The sequence below is a fragment of the Fringilla coelebs genome (assembly GCF_963513975.1).
Source record: "Fringilla coelebs genome assembly, chromosome: 8".
In the NCBI taxonomy this organism is placed as follows: domain Eukaryota; kingdom Metazoa; phylum Chordata; class Aves; order Passeriformes; family Fringillidae; genus Fringilla; species Fringilla coelebs.
The window spans coordinates 24,045,798-24,070,907 of NC_140066.1; the positions used below are offsets into that span (position 1 = coordinate 24,045,798).

Here is a 25,110-nt window from a genome sequence, read left to right on the forward strand (position 1 = left end):
TCCAGGAATCAGCAGCCTGAAGCTTTCTCAGCCAGGAAGAACAGCTTTCATTTCACATGACAGACCCCTGCTGCATTTTTCTGCCATAAAATGCTCTTTGAACCTCTAAGCTTTTAGCATCCACAACATCCTGAGGCAAGCAGATCCCCAGCTCCTGTCTCCTTTTGTTTGCTTTGAGCTTTCCTGCTAATAAAAGAACTATGGAGTCTGAAGCCGTATGACAGAGCGCCATTGAATGGCTTCTCCTTATTTGCCCTTTTTCAGGCCATTTGATTGTTGAGCTCTCCATTTTACTTTCCAACATTACAACTATTTCAGAGAGATGCAGCCAACCTAGGGCCACTACAATTTATTCCTGTCCTTTACACGCACACACAGACACCCTCACAAAGGGCTAAACCTGTGACATAACCACCGATTTAACCATTCCTGCAGCTGCTTTTCAAGAGGACACAGTTTAAACACCCAAGCACCCGGGGTACTCACTGCTCCTGCAGCAGGCTCCTTGTGGGTCCCCCTGTCCTGCTCAGCCGGAGAACATTCCCGCATCCCCAGCACGAGCCCCTGCAGCAGCACCTCAGCTCCCTGTCAGCTCCAAACTGGAAGCGTCATCTCCAAAATTACTGTTGCGCTGCCTCCTGCCAGACTCTTAATTAGAGGAAGGCTGACACAGTTTCTCAGCAAACGGCGTTCGCACACTGCGGGAAAAACAGAATGAGGGCAAGAGGAAAAATGGGCTAATCAGAGAAAATCAACTGGAGGGAAAAACACCTTGTGCTGTGCAAACCTTACCATAACAATGCTGGAGCACAAAATACTGGGGGGGGGGGGGAAAATGGGTTAGTACACGGGGGAGGCAGGCAGCGCTTCACAAAGGTGAAGGAGAGCTGATGGGCAGTGCAGCAGCTCAGCATCCTCACCTGGCAGGCCTCTCCCCACAGCCTGGTCAGGGCAGAGGGGACACGCTCAGTTTCCAGCATGCAGATCAATGTGTCTGAGAGCCTGAGCGATGCTGTCTGCAGAGCCCACGGCTGCTCTGCATGATTTACACTGCTTTTATAAAAGCCTGCAGTGTGAATAAAGCATGAAACTAGATGCCTTGCCCCCTCTCCCCACCACTGCCCCTGGCAGCTTGAAGCTATTGTTTTTATTTCAGCTGCAGCCTGGCGCTTAGTCCAGAAGGAAAGGGGACCCTCTGCTCCTGCATATGCTCTGAGAGCCAGGAGTTCCAGCAAGGCTCGGGAGAGCCTGAAACCCAGAGGCAAAGCCCCGGAGCCTGCGTGCCCAGCCCCAGCTCACTGCTCCGGTGAAGGACTCCCCGCAGCACAAAAGCAGCACAAATCCATTTACCCTTTCTGCTCCTCTCTGCGAGAGGGAAGGAGCATCGCTCGCCCGGCTTCAGGCAGCTTCAGCCACAAACGCAAACCCAAAGGGAAACACTGGGACAAGGGTGTGTGAAAATGGCCCCTTTATCCACCCCTACACACCATGCGGGCCAAACCTGCCTTGAAAAGCTTTAGGTTTCCCCCCAGGCTGATGGCAAAGGCGCTTTGATGACAATGAAGGGAACAATTCCAGCGGAGTTTCCATCCCCTCCCCTGTGACCTCCCTACAGGGAACTGGGAGGTGGCAGGGAAGCTAAAGGAGGTGAAACATCAGCAGCATCTCACCACGCAGAGACAAGGGAGGCATTCAAAAAAGTGCAACATATCCAAACGCCACTTAAAAGCAGCCTTAAAGCATAGGACTGACTTTCTCCAAACAGATCAAAATATCAAGATGGAAGATGCAAATGCTTTTCTTCGCTCACCACTCAGCCTTGCTCTTGCTACCAGATAAAATACTCCCTTTCAAATTCCTGACTGCAAAGGCGAGGAAGCGCTGGCTGAAAAAAGCATCAGCCAGGCAAAACTAAAAGCCTCTCTGCAAAGAGAAGCCCTTCAAGGAATTCACTTTTCCTAGGATCCTTCCCACCAGCAGCCCACACCATTCCCCAGCACTGAAAGCCCTTTTCAACACGTGATAAGAAGGGGCCCTGCCAGTAAAGCTGGCAAAATATCCACAAGGCAAAACATGAAGGTATTTTACAGCCGGGGGGGAATATGGGGAAAAGGGCAATTAAAGGAATTCTGATAAGTTAAACCACAAGGAATAAGCTAAATCCACAAATGACTGTCTGACCTCTCTAGGCAGCTCCTTTGGAGCTCCTCAGCAGCTGCTTAGGCTCCCACAAGCTCATCAAACCCCTTCCCTGCTCAAAGACAGCCGGTGCCAAGAGCCTTTTCTCTCCTTCTGGATGCAAAAAGAAGCACTAATATGCCAGCTGCCCCTCGAGCAGAGGGTGGTGTTTCCCACTGGTGAACTTTAGGCATGAAGCAGTTTTCCAAAAGCTCATAAACCCAAGGAATAGGACCCCAGAAAAATTAGGAGGGTAATTTCCAGCAGAAACCTTTCTGATTGGTCCCTCTCAGTAAAACAAAAAGTCACAACCACCACAAACCAGTGGAAGACAAACCAACAAAACACCAAAACAGAAACCCCAAGCCAGGGATACTATGCTATATATGCTGTTCTCCTGGGAAAGAAAACAAACAGAAGACCATTATTAGTACTGAGCTCCAGTATTCCTGCTAGTGATGGGATGAGCAGAGGAACCCAGCTACCTGGAAGTGCTTTCCTGAATCTCCACAGCAGCACAGACTGCTGCAGCCCCTGTACCCAAATGTTGGCCCCCAGGACTGGTGCTGGACAGTGCTGAGCACAGACACCTCCCATGGAGACAGACCTGGCTTTCTGAGCTCAGAAAATCAGCACAGCAATTTTATTGTGAAACACTTGCCAGTTTCCCATATGTGAATCAACTTTCAGTATTAAGTATTTTTCCACACTGAAATCCTACCTCTAAAACGCCTTTGCAGCAATCTAACCAGATCCTCCACCAATAACAACAACACACTTCAGATATTCCAGTCACCTGCTTTTCCCAAAGACATTCTCAACTAAATCATTATCTCGGAGACTTCAGAGTTCCTGTAGCTGCTGCATCAATGAAATGTCCTACTGACCTTCAGCCAGACCTACCTGCACATCATTAATCACTTCTGAAATCCCCATCCATTACCAAGTCCCATAACAGGAACAGTGAAAATATGAGATGCACAAATAGCTTCACTGCCAGGTTTCTTCAACTTTAAAACCAGAAGTGTTTGGGTTATTTTAAGCCATAGAGAGGCTTGTCAGAAAATTTTAAAAAAAAAAGGCAAGGAGCTACAAACATATATTTTAGAACCAGACTTTAATTTTTTTCTGTTATTGCAGCAATAAAGTGCACCTACTTCCACATGAAATGTGATAATTGGGCTCTTAATATAGCCAACACAGTATCAAAAGATAGACCTCAAGTGCAAAATGCTTCTCTGAAGACTTCCAAAGCAGTTAAGACCTTTGGTGTGCAACCTTTTGCAGGACAAGGAAACAGCCTTTTCCAGTGCATGTAAGTCCTGGCTGGGGGACAGAAACGAGTTGGCAGAACACAAGGGCAGCAGGTTTGCTATTTCACTGCCAGGACCCTCTTGTAAGGACCCTGTAGTGATGCTTGGGAATTATCTCTGTAAGGATTCTGATGAGCACCAATTTAACCCACACCTAGACTTCAGCTCTTGAGGAATTACTCCTCAGCTACAGAACAGATGGAAGAGAAGTCCAGAGCAAGCAGGAGTGGGGGAAGAGGGAAAGTGCTGGAACAGGCATTGAGCATGAAAACACAGGACTGGCTGAGCTGAGAATGATTTCAAGACTGTTTCCATCTACAGTGAGCTAATCAGCTGTGAAACCAAGAATTGTAACATGTGCCATAAGAATAAAATAGGACCTGTGGCCATTTGTTTTTTTGTGAAATAGAGCCCACTTTCTCCGGGGACATTTAACTAGAAATGAGTGTCTGGTTTTATTTTTTCCTTGTTCTGTTAAATGAAAGTAAATATCAAAGTGGCTATTTTGTGTGGAAAAACCCTCAGCAGTTTCAACATGCTTTGAACTGCAGTACAAAAGCTGTTCATCTAAACTCCTCCCCTTTTCTTCTTCAAAATATACAGGCCAGCAATGTCAACTTTACACAGTAAGAAAATATATACACATTAAATACAGTAAACATTCCACAGTTTTTTACCTTTATACAGTATTAGTGAAAAAAATAAAAACATTAATAAAATTACATACAATATATTCAACAGAATAAGCAACTGTTAGAAGAGGGAAGGCAGATGAGCTATCAAAGAGCAAAGGATGACATCGACATAACAGTGTAACACTTGAAAAAAAACCCATTTAGTATGAATTTGCAAATCTAATAGATTTCCTCTAAGATGTGTCCATTCTATAGCAGTTCTTTTATTTGTAATACACATAATTAAATTTGAAGGTTTTGTAGTTGGCAGGGTTTTTTTTAAGCCTTATTTTACATTCTTATCATAGAGAATTCCATACAAGACAGGGTAATCTACAAGAATTAAAACAGTATTATAAAACACACATGTTGATGTTATTAAAAATCTCTTATATTAAGGGAATCCCCATTGGTGTTTCTACCCAATGACTGAACTTTTTCTTCCTATTACATCCATTCTACAGACAAACCACAGTGTAAGATTTAAGTGATAGCATTTGTACAGAGAACACAAAAGGAGATCACGCCTTCCTCTGATTATTCCATAAACAGCTCCTGGAGCTTTGAGCACATATTGTCTGTGCAGCAGGACTTCACACCAAGGAATTCAGTCATCATATGGCTTTCACAGTCTTTACAAAGGTAAGCCAAATGCTGTTCTCTAATCTCCACTGAGATGATATTTTAGTCTCCATTTAAAGAAGGTGCAACTGCTGTATTTTGTATTTTTAAGAGACACTGGACGTTCATACCAATTCTGCTTGGCAGATTACCATGACTCAGCCCACATCTGAACCACTTCCTCACCTGCTCACAACAGGGGAGGTCTAACACTCCTCCTGAACTCATATTTCATGTCACAGGGCAGTTCTTTTCCAGACAACCTAAAACACTGCTGGCAGGTATGTGCTGGCAAGGAAATAAATACTTACTGTTATCAAATAGGTCTTGTGATTAACAAGGGAAATAAGAAAACTTCTCTCAGCTTTCAATACAGTAAAATATTTCTAGCCAGTTCTGATAGGGCTATAGGAACAGCTGGGGTTTTTTCAGTGGATCCACTTCAATTTTTCAGAAGTAGAGCACTTGTAGTAAAAAACAGTGTTAGTCAAATCAGATTCTCATGTGTCTAGAGCTTGTCTGAATCAAGCTCAAGTTCTGTCTCAGGTGACTGATTTCTTCTGTTCCAAATAAAGTGAAGCTCCATTCATTCTACATCCTCCTTGATTTCAGTTTCTGCTATTTTCCCTTAACTAGGCAAGATTTCATGAATCTGGCTCCCAGAAGTCATGCAGTTTTCCCTAAAGAGTAAAAACAAATTAGTATACAAGTCAGAAATCCAGTGTCAGAAGAAATTAGGAGAGTAGGCAAGTGCTTAGCTTGGGAGCATCACAATGTGCTGGAAAAAGTCCCTGGAATTTTATTCTGAAACACTTGCCAGTTTCCCATATGTGAATCAACACCAAACACCTCCAAAAAAACAATACTGAAAGAGGCACCTCGTTACCAACTTTCATTAATTGCTAAGCAGATTCTGTAGCCATGTGCTACATGTGTCACTCCTTGCTCTAGAACATGAAATATCACACACACTAAACACAACTTTTTTTTTTGCACATTGTTGGGAGGAATGAATAGTTTCTACAAATGGTTAATTACAGTTTTTAACTGGAATCAATACTAGGCATAATGAATAATTTAAATTTTATGTAAATGATACTCTGCATTACTGGAAAGCTAAGCTTTTCCAAGAGAGATAGCTTTATGTTCCAAGACAGGACTCACACAGGTGGTCTGATCACATTACAACAGAAACCTCACAAGCCAAGGCTGGAAGAAAGAGCTCTGAACTTTGTGTAGCAACAGAAATTATCCACCTATTCTACCAAGGCCAGCTAGGTGTCACAAAGGCAAATATTTCTGAGACTTATCAAGGCATTATTTACTACTGCATACTTTTACAAACATGAGAGGCTTTGCCTAATCATGGCATGAAATTTGACACATTCAAAGGGGGAGGAGTTGTTGAGAGCCCTTAAACATATGTGAACTCAAGAAGTCTCAAAGCCACACAGTGCCAGACCACAGCAGGATGTGCCTCACTGCATTCCTGCCCCAATTTCCTTTTGGAAGCATCTGCTAATAGCTGTAATCAGAGACAGGCCCTGTGACTCGACTGGGGACTGGGATTTCAGTGTATTACACACACCTTTACAAAAACAGAGCTTTTAACAATGGAGAGGAGATCCTGCTTTTATTGAAAAAGTAAGAATTTTAATTAAAATCCATTCTAATATATCTAAGTGTATTCCACAGTCATGCCATTTATAAAGAAAAAGAAAATCTCTTGAAAAGATTTGCCATTTTCAAGTGCTAAAAACTGAGTTAAATGCACCCTGCAATGAGGGAAGAGAAGTTTCATTACAGTACCTGAGTAAGCCGAGTGGTTTGTATCACATCCTGCCATTTCCCATATATCCTAGCAGCCAAGCCTTTTACCTGCAAATTCACACTGATTAATTTAGCCATTTCTGTTAAAAAAAAAGACAATCATACCCTGTGTTCCCCCTCACAGCTTCAAACTCAAAAATAAACAGATAACCCAACATACAAGGTTTACTGGAGAAGAACAATTTTATTGTCAGGAAGTATCATCACCTCAACTTCAGATCCCTGTAACTCATGACTCTGAACTGAAAGTCACGCACTCCACAAACATTAGAGGCACATGACTCCTCAGGTTGAATGTTTGGAATCACCATGCAAACCTCTGCCCTCCAAACACCACCTCATCCCTGGGAAATGAGGTTTGTCACAAGTCTGAATGTACCTAGAACAGGTACAACTGCAGCCACAAAAGCCAACAATGCAGCACTGGCTGTTCTGAAACAATTCCTTGTACATACAACTGTGCTTTTTCATAACCAATCACAACAGGTGTTTGATCCAAGCCATTCACACTGAGATTTGCTTCATCTGCTGTGTTAAAACCCAGCACAGTGGCATCCTCTAGAAGTTACTGCAGTATTACACAAATGAAGCAATGGAGAAACCAGAGTAAGATTTTCCCCTCAGTGCAAAGACAAATAGAAACAGAAGTGAAAGCAACCAGAGATACAACACTCCAAGGCAAGAGCAATTAACTTGTTAAAAGGAGCCACGCTCCACTAATCTGTCTGAGTAAGAAAAGAAGAATGTTTTTGAGAGGTAAGGAAGCACACAACTGCAAATGTCTGATTTAAAGCTGAAGAAGCCAAGGCTTTTCAAAGCTGGGGCTGGTGACTTTTTCACTGAGCTGACTTGGTCTGTAGCATGCAAAGCATGAAGGTCACAAAATTAGGACTACCAGATGTAAGGCTCACAGACAAAGCAAACAAAAGGCAGCTGTCCAAGCTTGATGCTACATCACATACAGCTGGCTTAAATCCAAAGCACTTTTAATTAATTCATTCATTTGAAAAATGAAATGGAGACCCGTGCAAGACAGGCAGCTTTCTCAGTCCTCTGCACCCTGCCCTGCAGGTAGGCTCTGCTCTTAAACTGGAGTCAGCTACCAGTGACTGCCACAAAGAGAAACAGAGCAACTCTGTGGGCCTAAATGTGGAGATGCCTGGCTAAAGGGATGATCAGTCACATTTCAGAGCTGCTAAGAGTGCCATTGTTAGCATAAGGAGTATTTTCAGTGAATTCAAAGGGGCATGTATTTATTGCCGTGCAAAGACATGATGCGGATAGAAAAACAGGAAAAAATCCCCAAGCCCATGAGGAACTCCTAGAATATCCAGGGCTGAGATGAGGGAACAACAGGCATCACAAACCACCTCAAAACCAAAACAAAACAGAAAATCAAGTTCTGCATCTTACCTTAGACCGATAAAACATTCTTGCATCTTCCCTAATATCACCTTTCACGTGCTTATCTAAGGCACGACAAAGCTTCAGTAAGTGTTGCTAAATAAAGACAAAAGTGTACAGCTATTAAATCCTCCATGTCAAAACAACAGGCTTTATTCAAATATTATATCAATTTAAAAATTACATGCTTCAGTTTGAATTTTTCTCAGAAATACACAGTTAAGAAAGGGAAAAGAAAGAAAACAAGATCACATCACAAGATCCTCTATCTGTTGCTGGCATGCTCCTGGTAAAGCAGGTCTAAGAGTTTTTAAAAGCAGCTTCTAAGTATAGCAGAGCTGTGCAACACAAATTCTAAAGTTCCTACTAACTAATTTGCAAATCCTTTCTGCCCCCAAAATAGCAAACAGTGCAATGCCATTCACATCTTTTATCAGCAAAAAAAATCTAAAGTTACAATAGCTGAAAATAACCTTTTCAGTAATGATGACTCAGGTAATTTCTTTTGTAGGAATTGGCTGAGCAGGTAAAATATATCCAGGGTTTTATGCGCTGATCTTTTATTTTCTCTAAATTTCTGATTACTTCAATAAAGCAGTTTTGCACTTCAGGATCTCCTGATAATGACTCCCAAGGTCTTTCATATTCTGTTAATTTCTTCATAAAATTCCTGCTTTCAATCTTTCACTGAACAGCTGCCAAGAGGCTCCATTCTGCAGAACAGGTGAGACATGCTGAAATTCTATTTATAAACATTTGCTGGTGTCTCAAGGCCAGCACAGTTTATCCCCTCTAACTGGAAGAGGGGCAGAAATGAAATAGTTAAGATTGATTTTGCACAAGTCTAGCCTTCACAATATTCAGCCACGCCTCTCTTGCCACTTGATGGCTAACAGGTCAGTGAATAATAAAGTCTTTCTTCCTTAAGAAATTGAGGCATTAAAAAAACAATTGAAAATATCAAGTTCTCCACAAATCTAATATACTGAGACACCTAAGCATCCAAATGTAGCCAAACTTTACTGGTTTATGTGTCTCAAACAGTTCCTGTGACAGATTTCTTAAAAGCCAAGTGTGATTCTACAGGGCAGAAGGTTTACACAGACACCTTGCAGTAAGCAACTCCCAGCAAATGATCACAGAAATCTGAACAGAAATACTGAAAACCTAAGCAGACAGAATTATTTAGAAGATGTTCACATCACATGGCAAAAAGGAATTACCACTACAGAGAGCTACAGTCCTGCTTTCACTTGCTGCACTCCAGTACAGGAAACAAACATGCTTGAAAATATTTTAGTGGATATATTTGAAGCGGTTTTCTCCTAGACTGAAAATTTTCAAACTGACTTCCAAAGTTGATAGAATCATTTGACTTAGAATTTCTGTGTTAAGTTTATCTCCAGATACTTTCTGAGAAAGATTAACACAACAAATGCCCGCTCTCTCACAGCCTTATGTCTGGAGGTAGCTCCATTCACAGAAACACAGAAGAGTTTTCTCTGCAGTAAACACTCAAGTTCTTGCCTTTACCTTGCCCAGAACAAAAGCTTCCCCCAGTGCTCTTATGCACTGGTGATCTTCCATCACATGATAGCTCTTACCAAAACAGACTAAATGTGCATGATAAACAACATTTTAAAATCTAAAGGTCTAGCCACTAAAATTACTTACCCTTTGACTAGAATTTACAACATCAAGGAAACTGGCTTCACTGACTAGATGAAGGAGGACATAGATTAGGTAGTATACCTGGAGAGAAATCAAAAGAGCTTTAGCAGTGAAAGCACCATTATTTTAACTCTTCACATCTAGACATGGAACCATCTCTGCCTTCTGGAATGAATCCTCTAACAGCCAGGCCAATGGGCAAGTACATCAACATATATGCCTAAATAACTAATTTGAAACAGTATATTCACATATTAGAAACATTTTAAACCAATATTATACTGGTTTAAATAACCTAAGTAATCCATAAAAATGTGGTTTTACTAACTGAAAATTAAATCTTCCTTATCTACCCCCAGATCAAAACACTTGCTGAGAGATTCCATGATAACCATTTAAAAAACCAAACCAATAATCAATTTTTGGATGGATGGAAATCCTAAATCTTTTGAACACTTGTTTGAGAGAAGATATTAATAAAAGATTCACAAATCTTTTTCTGAAACTTGAAGGTAAAGTTTTGGCTCAGCACTGAACAGTTTTCACTGATTACATCAGAAGGGAGGGAAGATTGTCCTCTGATTACAGAAGCAGAGACTCAAGATTTCTCTGTGACTTCAGAAAATCTGACCATTTCCCTGTTTGTAAAACAACTCAACAGAGGTTCCTCCACCACCTTCCTTCCCCCTTTCCTTTCCTTCCCTACTTCCTTTCCCCTACTCCTTTCCTTCCCCCACGACTATAACCAAAATTAGTAATATTTTAAAGATGAACAGTAACAAAACAGTGTATTTACAGTTCCACATACAGAACTGTTAAAAAGTAAAAGAAATATTCCCCAAATTTTATTGTAATATATAATATTGCATATAAAATAGAAAAGAGATGCATAAAAAATAAAAACAAGCACTTGGCTATATACCTCATGTTCTAGTTCTGCATGAACTTCATCGTCTTTATGCTCCTTCTGCCCTTTTCTCATCTCTCTCCTCTTCTTCAGTTGATAAGAAGGTTTCATACACACCAGAAACTGATGCAGAAGAAACATCTACAGATACAAGAATTAACAAATTGGACTGATTTACTAACAACAGAAAATTGGAAACTGAGTGCCCCTACAATATTACTTATCCACTGGAACAAGAACAGAAAAGGGATTTTTAATTAAAAAGGAAGTTTTCATGCTTTGAGTAATTTTTGGCTATTCACAGACTTCAGTGTTTGTACACTTTCTCAATAAGAGATCAAACCTATGAAAACAGTGTCTCTCCACATGATTTCAAAAGGGCCAAGAAATGTAGACCTCTTTCCAATGTCTAAAACTAATCTTTAGGCATATAAACAAGCACAAGCTGCAGAACATGCAGATAACACACATGTGCAAATACATTTTTAACACTAATCTGAACAGAAAATTATTAATTGCTGATTTGGCAACGTTCTTGAAAACAGGTTTACAATATTAAAACACAAGCATACAATATTAATGTTTTCTGAACTTTCAAATTCCACAAAGACAATACATGTAAGCAGTACCTGCTTGTCACTGTCATCAGGTATTTCTATATGCTTCTTATGAAGGAATTTTGCAATTATTATTAGGCTAAGGCGCCTTTTTACTTCCCTGAAAAACAATTTAAAAATTACTTCCCTTAGAATTTTTGAAACCCACAGTTTCTACAAAGTATGTGAGGCTATGCATGTCTTCCTTAGACATAAACTTGCTTGCAACTATTAAACTAGATTTTCTGAATATAGGTGTTATATAAACCAGTAAGTAAGCTAGTAAAACAGAAGTATCCTTAATCTCATTGCAGCTCAGCTTCTGCACAAGTAAACAATGCTAGATACTTGTCTCCAAGCCTGAAGGTAATGACATAACTAATTCTGCTCACTCAGTTACATTATGGTTTACTAATTTCAAAGATACAGAACTCAGAATAATGCTTAGAAGCAGACATGAACCACCCAAAGAAAATTTAAATTTTGGCCACTCAGACAAGAATTAGAGTGATGGATGTCAGAACCTGAAGCTAAGGCTTCCTTTGCTACCGTGTACCAAGAACTCACAGCCCAGAAACTACACAAAAGATTTAACAAGCCTTTTTCACCGCAGGGGTGATCAGGAAGCTATACATGCACACCAAGAGTTGCACATACATCTGTAACATATGAGAAAACAAATCCCTTTTTTTTTTAAGTGTCATTTTTCAGGCTTTGAGCTTGCACAAATGAGCCAGCTGTTCCTGATCGATGCATTTCTGACACGACAGCGTCATTACCGTCCGCGCGCGGTGCAGCTGGGCACCAGCTGAACGAGCCACAGGAGGTTGTGGGGATTACTGGAGAGCTCACTCACTGACAGGCACAGCTCAGGCATCTTCAAAAGAACAACAAAACATCCTGAAACTGAAGAAGGGCTGTTTGCTTTATTTGCAAAGGAGCACACAGCTACTCCCTAGAAACACAGGCAGCATAACTGATAAACGGAACTGATCTAACGAGAGATGACGTACATAAAAAATGTCTGTGCTGGACCAGGAGGTGAGTCTGCTAAATACAATTTAAAGTAGGGTAGCTGAGATCAGAATATTTTTAATGACAGCTTACCAGCACAGTGCAATAATTTCTTCATTCTTTCAGATTGCCATTTTAAACATACAGCTATTTTAGCACACTTAAGCACTTAAGATAAACAAACTTGTAGGAGAGGACAGGCAACTCAATGTCATGCAACAAAAACCCACCCACTTCCTAAATCTCACACAAACAAAAAACTTTGAATTTTTCATATTGTTATATGTACTATTCTTGAAAATTCTGTGTTACATTTTCAGCCAGTACTTTTCTGATATGTCAAAAAAGAAAAAATAAAGAAAACTTCAAAACAGAAGTTGCAGTTTCACAAATTCACGAATCTAGTACAATAAATGTATGAAGTTACCGTTGTCTCCCAGTCTTTTATATTCACCAGAAGCTTGAAAAAAAGGCACTGAAAGTCTATCAGAAAAGGTTTTAACTGTTTCTCCAAGCTTATTTTAAATAGCAATATAAGCAGCAGCCATATTTCTTGGTCAGTATATCCATTGTGAAGTACTGATGTACAGAAAACTAGAAACTGTAAAAGAAACACAAAGCATTAAAACATAGAATTATTTTAGCTTATTTAGAAGCATGATGAGAACTTAAGTTTTCCACACTCACAGTAAAATGTACCTCAAATGATGTACTGTTTTGGCAACACTTGTCTACTAAGATGTCCCCATCTCCCAGTAACACCACCCTTTTATTTTAATACCTGCTGAAGACTCACTTTTTTGAGCAATGGCAATGTTGCCCAGACACTACTGGAGCAGGAAAGAGCTTTCTTTACTACATAGATAAGCCTCCTTTAATTGAGGGAAAGGCCAAAAGATTTTCTAAATACTCCAGTAACACTGAAATCAGTGGGCAGTTTCTTCTATGTGAGGGAGCCAAGATATTCTATTAAGTGCCACAGCTGTGAAAGGGAGGCAGAAAACCTCTGCAGTTGTGAATGAAGCCAATGGAAGACAAGAAACTGAAGCTTGAAAAATGCCTGCAATAAACTCTGCTGAATGTGAAGCTGAAGTCTCAGGATAGCAGCTACTCAAACACATGCTCAGGACTAGATTGCAAACCCTGTCCTCCCTCCCAAAAAAAAACACACACAAAAGAAGAAACCTGGCCCACAAAAAACTTGGGAGTTTTCTCACCTTAATTACATTAATTAAATTGTTTTCAAGTAGACTGGGGAACACTGGACTGGCAGTGGCTGCATCTCCCCTTGGCCCTTGTTGACACACTGTTGCTTGCACCTGATTTCTAATAGAAGAAACACAGTCTGAGCAAAAAATGAACAATTCAAAAGCCCACAAAGGCTTATTGACATCAAACTGAAGAAAAAACAACCTGCATGTATCAAAATGCCTTCAAATCAAAATAACCCTCAGTTCCAGAGCATCTAACACACACATCTAACTCAGCTTGTAGCCAATTACTTTGCCCAGCTATTTAGCCAGTACTCCTGCAAACCTTCATTAGGAAGATGCAGGACAAAGGACAAGGCTCTGGTTTACTGAATCCTTACCTAGAAGGCATTGTTTGAATTCCAGGGTTATTTATTCTTACTAAGACCCGAGCCAAAAACTTATAGAGTATGGGAAAGGAAATAAAGAAGAAACTTCTGATTCTACATTCTAGGCAAAAAACTTGCTTTCACAGGATCTAGGCAAAAAAAAAAAAAAAAAAACAAACCAAAAAAAACCCACCAAAACCCACTTACAAAATATCACGCTCGTTGAAGGGAGGTTGAAGATGTTGCAATGGAAAGAGAGATCTGAACCCAACACCCATATTGACAAAAACAGTTGATATATCAGCTATTGAAGGAATCCATGGTTTAAGCTGCTCATCACTGATGGAAGCTACAAATAAAAACATGGAATGGATTAGCTTAAATTTAGTTCTTAGCATTAGTTCCTTTTAAGGGAAACAAATAAGCTTAGCAGTTTGCATCAATTCTACCAGCTCTCATCTCAGAGGAGTCAGTACATTAAACAGTAAGCTTATTTTCAGAACAAGGAGGGAGGAAAAAAGTCTAATACAGTATTTTACACTAGGGAAACATCTTGCCTACATAACAGGTCAATTACTTTCAAGTTCCACCCATTTTCTGCCATTGTTCTCTTTCATCACAAACAGCAGAACAAGCAACAAGGCAATATTTTTGTCTAAGAGAACACATAAATCACTGCCTGTGTAGGCAAAGATAAGAGAGTGTTATCACAGTGGGACTAGAAGAGAAGGTAAGTAAGATTTGAAAACAGGCAAGGTTTCTGGAACAGAAGTGGTAAACAAGGAACTCCCAGCCTTAATTGTTTGAACGCTCATTCATTATCTTGAACTGTTCATTCAGAATCAAGCCTAATGCCAGCAAGGCATAAAATAAAGGAGGCTACATTCCCTCTGATATCAGCTCTGATTTCAAACAAGAATTAAAATACAGGATACAATTTGGACAGGCCTGAGCAAATACTTCAAGAGAACCACATTACTTTAACAATGTTAACTGGTAGTCTTCAATGAGTGCCACTTTTGATGGATCTGAATGAAGACATGGGGAACATACAAAGGAACTTGTAGTGGAGAAATATTTGAGTACAGACAAAGGAAGAAGACAAAACAGAAGACATTAGAAGCACTGTGGGCTGAAGCAGATCCTTCAAAGTGTTTCTGTGCAGGTGTATGATTCACTTCATTTTTGTCACTTATCTGGAAAATAAATCATGAAGTGCTACATACTGGGAATGACAATGTGAAAAACATCTTGTAATCCTTAAGCTACAAATGTCCGCATCATCCAAAGTAAAAGATGGAAAGGAGGGCAAACTTTTGAGGAGACTGAGTTTTTCTTCAGGTCAATTCTATTTGTGAAACACCAGGAGTGAATTTAAAAGGCTCTGTACTGGATGCACTACTTTGGAGGTATGTGCCAGGACCATATACTGTGATACAGGTTGCACGCACTCAGTGAAGGTCAGCCCCCAGCATTTCTGCTTTACATTAGTAAAAATAGAGCCTAAATTCAAGCCAAAATCATCCAACAGAACTAGTGTCTTTTACTTCCTCACTAACACTTTTCTAAGCTGAAGAGAGGAGAAGTGCTTTCACTCAGGTTGTCAGTTTTCCATCCTTCCAATGCTTACTGTTTTTTAGTGATAACTCCATCAATCTGTCTAAGATCTTGGTGGAAACACAATGGTCAGGATGAATAGACATCATCTGTGAACAGAGAAGAAGCTATGCATCAAAAACCAAGCTGCATGATGGCATCAGTTTTCTTTTAATTAGGAAAAAAAAAACCCACATCAAACAAGAACAAAAACAACACCAAACTTCCCAGCAGAGTAAAATGAGTAACAGATTAAAAAACAAACAAACAAAAAAACCTAACCCCAAAGCCTCTAAAGCAAGATACACTAATGAGAACAGAATGCTGTGAACATTGATTATTTCAAGCAGTGCAAAGATGATATGAATACTGTAAAATTAATTATTTGCAGTATCAGAATGCTGTAACCCCACGTTGGTTTATAAACAAGTTGTGAGGGTTTAGAGAATAGAAAGCATCACAAACCCCTTTGGAGCCCATTTGTATCTGTGATCAAATAGAGCTCCCTGAGCAGGAGTGTTAACTACACCCTTTTCCACTCACAGACAAGTTGGACGTATGCAATACTAAACCCAAACAATGAATTCTTAGTTTTTCACGTAACTCTTAACTACAAAAACATGACTGTGAAGTACAGTTCAGATTTCTTGGAGCACTTCACTAGCCCAACAAAAACTTCTTTTTCTCCCCCAGGTGCTGAACAATTTCCTGCTCTGTAAGTGATCTCAATTGGCTCACACTTCCTCCTTATTAGTGGAACACCAGAGCTCACAGAAAGGAGGAAAGCAATTTTTTAAGTGGCTGGAGGGAAGGACACAGAAGAGCAAAATGTTTTGCTTTTGGCAAATGTAGAAAGCCAGTCAACAGAATGAAACTGCAATTTCCCAGGTGGTCCAGATTTCCTTTTTGTTTCAGGTGCAGTTAGAATGTGGCAATTAATAACAGAATGGAGACTGGAGGGAGGCATTTTTGTGAGTAACTGTGTGAATTCCTGATGATTCAGAGACTGACACAGATATCTTGAAAGGAGAGAGTCACCACACTTTGAGAATGACTCCAGGCTTCTTCCTGAGCCATAAGGTACCTTTTCCAAATGAAAATTATCTGATAATGCTGGCATCACTGATGATTTAGAAGATTATATATGTAGAAAATGGTACTTTTGCACTTTTACGTACTGCAACATGCATTGTTTTTCTAAGAGTGAAAGGAAATAAGATTAGCATTTGCTCATGATTTGGCCCACAGCACCTCTCCTCACTCACTGTGTCCTTTTTAATGCAGTAGCATACATGGACATGCAGCTTTGCATTCACTCAGAATGTGGAGAAAAGGCTCTCAGTTGTTTTACCCCTAGTGACAATCAAAGTATTTCAGATGGGAGAACAAATCAGAACCTGGGAGAAAAAATACCTGATTTAAAAGTTGTTAATGGAACATATTCATAAACGTCTTCAACTGGCTTCCAGGAAAAATATTACACATGCATAGTTATGATAACTGCTTCACTAGCACAGACTTACCTGGAACAGCCACTTCAGAATTGGTATGGGACAAGGTGTATCATGGTAAGCAGAACTTAGAATGCCATTAACAACTAAAAAAAGCTGCTGTGTTATACTAGAACTGTAACAGAAGAATGAGGGCAAGGAAAGAGGATAAAAATTGATTAGTGGTTGCATCATCACTTTCACAAAAACATAAGAACTTCCTCACCCCTCAGATCATCATCAACAGGAAAGAAAGATCTGAATATGCAAAACAGGTGTTATTCTTATGTTATTACTTATATAAAATGTCATAGTAATCAAGCCTTGATTTTTAATAGCAATCAACTTTCTAAATGTCCTTTAGAACAACTATCTTTCTCTCTATAAAGCCATACTATACAGAAACATCTGCATTATTAGGGAATAATAGTTTCAAACAAACATTGATTGACACTATTGTACTATGAACCACTATGCCTGACTACATAGACAGCCTGCTATGCTCAATGAGACTATTAAATAAGTTTTTTAACTGTCCAATGACCTTTACCAACAATTTCAGAATAAGAGAGAAAAAAATATTGTTTTCAAAATTTTTAAAATTCCCTTTTAAATAAGGGGTCTGGAGGGCAAACTAATGCAATTAAAATCCCACAGCCTAATCTCACTGTGCAAATTTGTGGACTGCAAACAGTAGCTGTTGGGATAACAGAAAGTGTGCCATTGCTATTACTGAATTGTTGGAGCCTTAGTCACCAGGATGAGTTCAGCTGGTCAGAGGAGGGTGCTGGTAACACCAACTTTCATTGGTTCAAATCCCATTTGGACCAATCCTTGTGAGCCCTTCCAACTCAGGATATTCTATTATTCTTCTTTAGAAAGTTAGGGATGTCATAAGCAGCTGAATTAAAGATATCCAGTTTCCCCCACACCCTTTTTTAATCTCCTCTATTCTCTCTGTCTACTAAATCAGGTAACTCTGTCGAGAGATCTGTGTCCTAACTCCTACATATACCCTCTACCTGCCTGACTGGTAAGACCTCCATGTGCCAACTGGGCAGCCAGTCCGTGCCAGCTGTGCCAACTGGGCAGAATGCATAAGCAATTAAATCATAATTGCCTTCTGCAAGGGATGATCAGTTTAATCCTCATTCCTCTAGTCACTGATTTACAAGATGCTTTTGAAGCTCATAGCCTTGTGATCTTCAAAACATTAATAGAAAGGCCTGAAGCCAAAGGAGTGTATCACAAACACCACTTCCTCAAGAGATGAGAAATCACTCTCCACCTCTTCACACCCACAACCACACATACACACGTACAAAAAATCCTTTAAGAGTAACTGAACTCTCTCAGTTCCTCCAATGCATGTTTGGAATAAAATACCAAATGAAATAACCAGAAATGTTCAGGATTTACACTTGTGGCATTAGGCAAGTATTTGTCCAGCTATTTGTAGTGTGACAGCCCCATAAACACAGAGTGGAAATGCCTGTGGGTTACAGAGCAGTTGTTTATGTACACACAGACACGCCGGTGGCTCAGCCACTGAACTGATGTCAGAGATCCTGACCCTCTGCAATCCCCATCAGAGGAGCCCCAAGAGACAGGCCCATCCAGGATGGAAGCACCAAAAGTTTTTCAGCAGACATAATGTAACACTCGAAGGTCACCAATAGGTAACCACAAAGGTCTTTCAGTCTGCACATGGTTAAGCTTGTGTTCATTATAACATTTCACTTCTGCTTTTGTCTCCCACAAACTGGTATGGTTATCAACGACAGCCCAGTGGGGTAGAAATATGGAAGAGGCCACAACAGCTGGTTTTCCTCATGTCTCATTTAAGAGATTTTTCAAGAATTCCATAGGAGGAAAGAAGGAAGCTTCAAATTACAATTTACTGTTCTGTAAAGCTAACCCAGAAAGGAAAATTCCAAGGAAAGGGAACCTGTCTTGCCTATTTAGTAAGACAGAGCTCATTTGCATGCAAAGATTAAACAGTACCTTAGAACTGCTAAAAATAACAAGAAAATTGTACAAGTAAACACAGCAAAGTGAAGAGCATATTCTTACTTCAGAAGCAGATATTCTATATGATTTTGAGGGACAAAGTGAAAATTCCTCAAGTCAAGGTTGTGTTGAGTGAAGATTTTCCCAGCAGCTGATAAATCAAATAAATCTTCTCCAGGGTGTTTGTCAGGTATGACATAAGTTGCTACTGAAAATCTCTTTATAAACGCCCTGTAAAATTCAAAATTGCTTTTATCAATTCAAACACTGAGAAGCTATTTGCTGCTTGAGAAAGTCATTTGCAGGTCATGAATGCATCAGTCTTACGTGAAAGCTGAATTGTTAGAATACAGTTGCACCCAAGGAAATCCACCCAACCCCAAAAGATTTTAATATAGTTCTCATTAAACATATTACAATTGTTGGAAACAGAGAGAGGTTAGGGGATAAAAAGGCTGAGATCAAGATTTCATTGGTTTTGGAGTTGCAAGGACCTGTGTTCTTCCAAGAGATCATCTCCACTGGCATTGTCCTCTTTCTCTCCATCCGAAGCATTGTCCTCTCTTTCTATGTCTTCCTGTAACTGTTTCACTAGTTCCTCTAACCTGAAATAACAGCAGCAGCACAGCATATCATCACCATTTTATACTTACAACACAATCAACAAAACCCAAGCTCTGAATGTGAACCCTGGAGTCAGGAGCCATTTACACACAGCAAAACCATGTGAGACATTGCATCTGTGAAAAACCCAAGCATCTTACTATTCCAAGACACAAAGTATTTTTTCCCAAAACCAAATGAATTTCCAACAGCACAATCAATCACTGGCTTGCCAGACACAAATACTCAACCAACCTCTGATAAAGCTTTTGTAATTACACAAAACTTTTGATCTTGTGGCTGAGTGTTTACTTTTTTCTAAGCACCAAACAAGTATTTTATTTGTTAAACAGTATTAGTCACAGGAGTATCTGCTATTCCACGAGCAGTCAGCCCACAGTTACCAGGGTCAAATTCTTTAATCATACAGTTAATCACATAAGCAGTTAAGCACATATACTCATCACCACCACTTGCCATTAACACATAAACCACATTTCACTTCCTACCCAAAAGATCTCTTGTAAGAATACTCATCAGTTCTGTTCACTGACCTGTGTAACTACTCAGACACCCATAGCCTGCAAAATTTGGCAACCAATACTGAGCTGCAAATGCCTTTGAAAAAACTAGTACAGTCAGTCCACATAAATATTTCTATTTCATGCCTGACCAGCAGCTGCTAGCTGGCTCAGTGACCTAAAACGAAGGCATCAGTAAATTTAGCCTGGCTCTTCAGGGGTAAACAGATGTATCACAAATCATTCCTTGTTGCTTGGAAGGAGCCTGTCATTCAGCTTTTACTATTTAAGCAACACTTGTAGGTCCTGTCAGTTCAGTTGTATGTTGGTGGCACTGGGAGGCAAAGCTTAGCTTGCTGCTAATCAAACTCCATCAGTTCTGGGGAGACAAGGCAAATCCAAGCTTCTACAACACCATCCCACATTTTTCAAACAAGCTTTAAGAAACCAACCTTCTAGATTCTTCTTTCTCCTTCAAGAGATGATCTAAGCTGTTCACATAGGACACCTTGCTTATAACAGGAGTCTTAGAAAGCTGTAAATGAAATAGCAAGACATTTAGAAATGCTATAAGCCATCAATTAATTATAAAACAATAATCAAAATAGAAACCTCTTCCAATTTTAATGATATTTTACATGCAGATACAAACCTAAAGGAGACCCTGCAAAACAGGATGATTATCAGTTTAGGTTTCTCAATCCCTTGACAAGTTTACATAATGGTCAAATTTCTCTCAATGACTAATTTAGAAAAAAACTGCTTCACAGTGGATCTGAACAGTGAAGCAAGTCTCTGCATGTCTGGGGCTGACCTTCAGCTAGCAATCACGAAAAGCATTACCATCAGAAGCCTTTTACCTCACAACTCTACCATTATTATCATCCACTGAGACCCTGGGAATCCCCATTCTTGTGCATGAGACAAGAACCTCCAAAAATTACTCAGTTCTTTTACTTTCAAAGTCCCTAGAGGGCAGAATTCCAGTGTTTGCTAAATGACCTCTATATAAATAAAACAAAACAAAACTTCCAATCAAAACCCCAGTATAAAACCAAATTAAGGCACTAATAAACAGAACAACACACTAAAAGTTTTAACAAATTTTGCTAGTGGCTTGTTTTTCAGTAGCCAGTCTTTTATTCAGCTTGCAGCAGACAACAAATTTGAAAACTTTTATGGCCATGATTCCATTCTTTGGACAAGCACAGCTCTTTTGACACCACTCTGGTATTCAGTCATCTCTTAAATATAACAAGCATGCAAGGTGTCTTTGTGTGGGAAATCTGCAAGACTTCTTAGCTTATTTTGTATTTGGTCAATATCTGCCAAGTCACTGTTGAAAAAACAGGGAATCAAAACTTTATTCCAATGTACACATACATCCTTTCTTACAAGAGAAGAATATGGATATACGCACAAATCACGGTCATGGAAATGTTGGGACTGTTCTTAACTGTTTTGTCCTACTTGGCCATTAATTATATCAGCAACAGGCCAGCCAAATGTTGTGGTCACACACATGTCCCACAAGCATTTGCTGCATGTGTTTATCAGGCTTAACCATTAATCAGGTAGTCATGTTGGCTGAGATTGCGAAATACATATGAAACCACACAAGTCTGATCTATAACACTCTTGATTACAGAATCATAAGAAACAGATTAAATAATTATGGCTGCTCAACATCTGCCCATGGAGACAGTAACTCAGTCAACAAATAAACCCTATCAGAGATTGAAAGGAATGAGGAGGGGGGAAGGCAGAAGAGAGAATTTATACAGGTATTCTGCTGTTTCTTTTCCACTCTAGAAACTAATGATGGGCTGACCCCAGCCAGCAGCTAAGCACCACACAGCTTGGCCATTTCCCCAGCCAGTGGTGCAGGGCAGTGAAAAGAAAAGCAAGAAAAGCAAAGACAAGAGAATTCATGGGTTAAGATAACAACAGTTTAGTAAGGTAAAAGGCATAAGCAAGAAAAGAAAAAGCTATACAAGCAGTCACTCAGCACCTCTGACGAGCAGAAGGATGCCCAGCTACACTCTGAGCAGTGGCTACATGCCAAACCAAATTCTCTCACTTGGTTTTTTGACTGCTGAGCATGACATTATGTGGCATGGAATACATCCCTTTGGTCATCCAGGGTCTGTTTTCCAGGCTCTGTTCCCTCCCAGCTTTTTATCTGCTCTATGGGAGCAGCATGGGAAGAAGACAAAGCCCTGATGCTGTGCAAGTAGTGCTCCACAATAGGTAGAAGATTGGTCTATTATCAACACTAGTTTTGTCTGAAACACACAGCACCATACAGCTGTTACAGATATAGATATAATATATCTATATATATAATGTTATAGAGAACATTAATTCCAACCCAGCCAGGCTCAGTACAAAACCTCTTTGTTTAAATATAGCCATTCCCAACCTATACCAACTGTCAGGAATGCCACACTAAGACCCACTGCAGAACCTTCCCTATTCAAACATCATTTTACAATAAAATTTCAAAATCACTACCTGTTTGACAAGCTCTTATTGAACAAATGAGCTGATTTTAAAAACACCAATTCATCACCACAATATCCTGTACACAGGGATTCAAAGATGTCATCTGTCCTTTGCGATCAGAATTCATTCAGCTTTTTGAAATGCTAAAATACCTCAAATTTCCATGAAATACAACCTCAAAGAAAACACCACACTTACTCATACTCAGATCTCTGACAATCACAGACTGTGGCAAGGATATATGACTGGAGTCTAGTACACAGATCTCTAAATGTCCACATCACTTTCCTCCAGTTAACTTCAGCTGATCAAAATCTTACCTGACTAGGAAAACAAAAACATTAGACTGCACACATTTTCTAAATGTAGCCTCCTAACTTTGGGGGCTGGGGGGAAGCAAAAACAGAACTCCTAAAAACAACCAGAAGGGATAGAGATAAATCAGTCTGGCTGCACAAACCATCTTTCAGCCATTCCCAGGACAAGCACAGTAACAAGCACATCCCTGCACCAGCTACACTCTAACTGCACAGCAGCACAGTAAGCCAAGTAAGCCCCTTTGCAGACAAATAATTCTGAATTATCATGCATTAACACATGAATAAGGGAGAAAATCATATAAAAACACAACATAAAGCTGATTATCTGCTGTCTTATTATACTCTGCTATAGCTTTAATGGCATAATGAGAATCAGCAAGAGGTGGCTGAGCGTTGGTACATTTTTGACTAAAATTAATGTAAAGTAACTATCACCAAGCAGTCACACACATCCTGACTGAACAGGTACTAGGAGACTACTGGACATCTTAGCTGCTCAAGCAGCTTGTCATTTGTTTAGAAAACTGAGCTAAATAGCAGAATTTAGTTCTGTGGCACACCTGAACAAGCTGCTGTCTGTATGTGCAAGATGGAACAGGTGAGGTTGGAGGCAATTTTATTTTTGAGTATGAGATGTCTCCATTCACCTGGGCCTCTGTGTTTTGGTGGTATATACCTGCAATATAAAATTTAATTCTCCTAGAATTTGAAATATGGGGTAATAACTTAGCACCCACTGGGCCCTGCACTGTGCTAAAATCTCTATTCTTTTTCTTGCAAATAACATCTGTAAAAGAATACTTGAAAGAATGTGTTTTTCTGGTCTTTAGCCAACTTACATGAAGCTTCAGCAATGGAGTTACAGTGTCCTGAGAAACACTGTCAAAGGAGTCTTCCAGGGTTCTTGCCTGTGGTTTGAGACTTGAATTAAGCATTTTCTGCAGTGGCATTAATGCTTCTTCTTCATCATCATCATCATCTAGAATGGATTCCAAAACGTCATCTTCACTCTCAGAGCTGCTTTGCCATTTTCTGCTCAGCTTGGACGTGCGCGTAAAGTTCCTTTTAACTTCCAGCTCTCCTAAGGACTGTGAAGACTCGTGGCTGCTGTGCACAAAAGACTCTTCCAAAGGCAATGAAGGGGGAACACTTTTGCCAGTCTCTGGGGACAGTCCAAGTTCCCCAGAGATTTCCATTCTACAGGAATCAGGAGTATTTTCAGAAATCTCAGGGACTGCATTTGAAAAACTGTTGCTAGGTTGAATACCGTATCCTTTATTCCGTTCATGTCTTTCTGGTCTTTTATCTTGCTCTTTCCTAACATCCAATACCTGAGATAAGCCAGCAACCTGGAGAGGGGATTTCATGCCTTTTGTTTGTGTTAAGTGGGGGGGAGAAGGCAACACAGTACTTTTTTCCTGAGAAAAGGGAAGCGACTTTTCCAAGAAAATGCATGAGTTAGCCAGCTGCAATTGATTCTCTTTGGTATCCACAACAGAAATGTGGTTATTTTTAGGAGGACTGTGTGCAGAATATGAAGATGACAAACCTACAGTAGAGTAATTATTTTTCTCCTTTTCATTGCTGGAGTTGAGGAATTCCTCTGAAAGAGTCAAATCATGTCCAGACAGAGCAGCAGGCTCCTTGAGTTGCAGAACATCATCATGAGGAGACTTTAAAAATATATTTTTTACAAAACCACACCTCCAATTTTTACATTTTGGTGATCTACTAAAAGCAGGGTCGTTCACTTGAGATTGATCCGAACCATCTACATCCACACTCATGGCAGAGTGTTTTCTCTTCCCAGGAGTGTCTCTTGGTCTGGATAACCCGAAGGACACCTTAAGGAAGTGTGAAGGAAGAGCTGGGCTCTTTGGTGCACCAGAGGCCATCTCAGATGATGTTCTAAATGCATGTGGAGAAGATGCCCCATGTTCTAAAACCTGTGTTAGCCTTGGTTGAGATGGGTCATCTATGAAATGTGGGAGAAAAAGATGAAACATCATAATCACGTATTAAAAAAAAAAAAAAAATCAAAATAGTAACATTAATTGTCTTAAAAAACAAACATGTAACAGCTTTCCATTTTAAAAACTAACTTCTGGTTTTAAGTCAACTAGAACTAGAGCAGCAAAGAGTCTAATGAGTTTCCACCCCCCTTTTTTTCATATTTTTAAAGTTTATCTTCCTACTAACCTACCTCAAGCTTTTTAGATTCCATTCTACCACCCATAGAATAAAATTATGTGATTAAAAAGGTTAAAAAAAAAAAAAG

General features: G+C 39.8%; 1 protein-coding gene across 2 annotated transcripts in view; it reads right to left on the minus strand.

The window, feature by feature from the left end:
* The window catches only part of SLF2 (SMC5-SMC6 complex localization factor 2), a 34,817-nt gene that overhangs the window by 1,919 nt on the left and 7,788 nt on the right, over positions 1 to 25,110 (minus strand). Inside the window, exons 5-20 of one of the 2 annotated variants that reach the window (XM_084210631.1) lie at positions 23,672 to 24,807; positions 20,460 to 20,542; positions 19,378 to 19,488; positions 18,947 to 19,114; positions 16,907 to 17,009; positions 15,418 to 15,493; positions 13,995 to 14,136; positions 13,426 to 13,534; positions 12,636 to 12,809; positions 11,974 to 12,071; positions 11,228 to 11,315; positions 10,614 to 10,739; positions 9,695 to 9,772; positions 8,030 to 8,116; positions 6,596 to 6,664; positions 3,313 to 5,466 (exon numbers count right to left, since the gene is read on the minus strand). In XM_084210631.1, the coding sequence (XP_084066757.1) occupies positions 5,431 to 5,466; positions 6,596 to 6,664; positions 8,030 to 8,116; positions 9,695 to 9,772; positions 10,614 to 10,739; positions 11,228 to 11,315; positions 11,974 to 12,071; positions 12,636 to 12,809; positions 13,426 to 13,534; positions 13,995 to 14,136; positions 15,418 to 15,493; positions 16,907 to 17,009; positions 18,947 to 19,114; positions 19,378 to 19,488; positions 20,460 to 20,542; positions 23,672 to 24,807 (2,684 nt within the window). In that variant the 3' untranslated portion in view covers positions 3,313 to 5,430. Of the gene's footprint in view, positions 1 to 3,312; positions 5,467 to 6,595; positions 6,665 to 8,029; positions 8,117 to 9,694; positions 9,773 to 10,613; positions 10,740 to 11,227; positions 11,316 to 11,973; positions 12,072 to 12,635; positions 12,810 to 13,425; positions 13,535 to 13,994; positions 14,137 to 15,417; positions 15,494 to 16,906; positions 17,010 to 18,946; positions 19,115 to 19,377; positions 19,489 to 20,459; positions 20,543 to 23,671; positions 24,808 to 25,110 lie in introns of those variants that run through there. The other variant, XM_084210632.1, reaches the window with a different exon arrangement.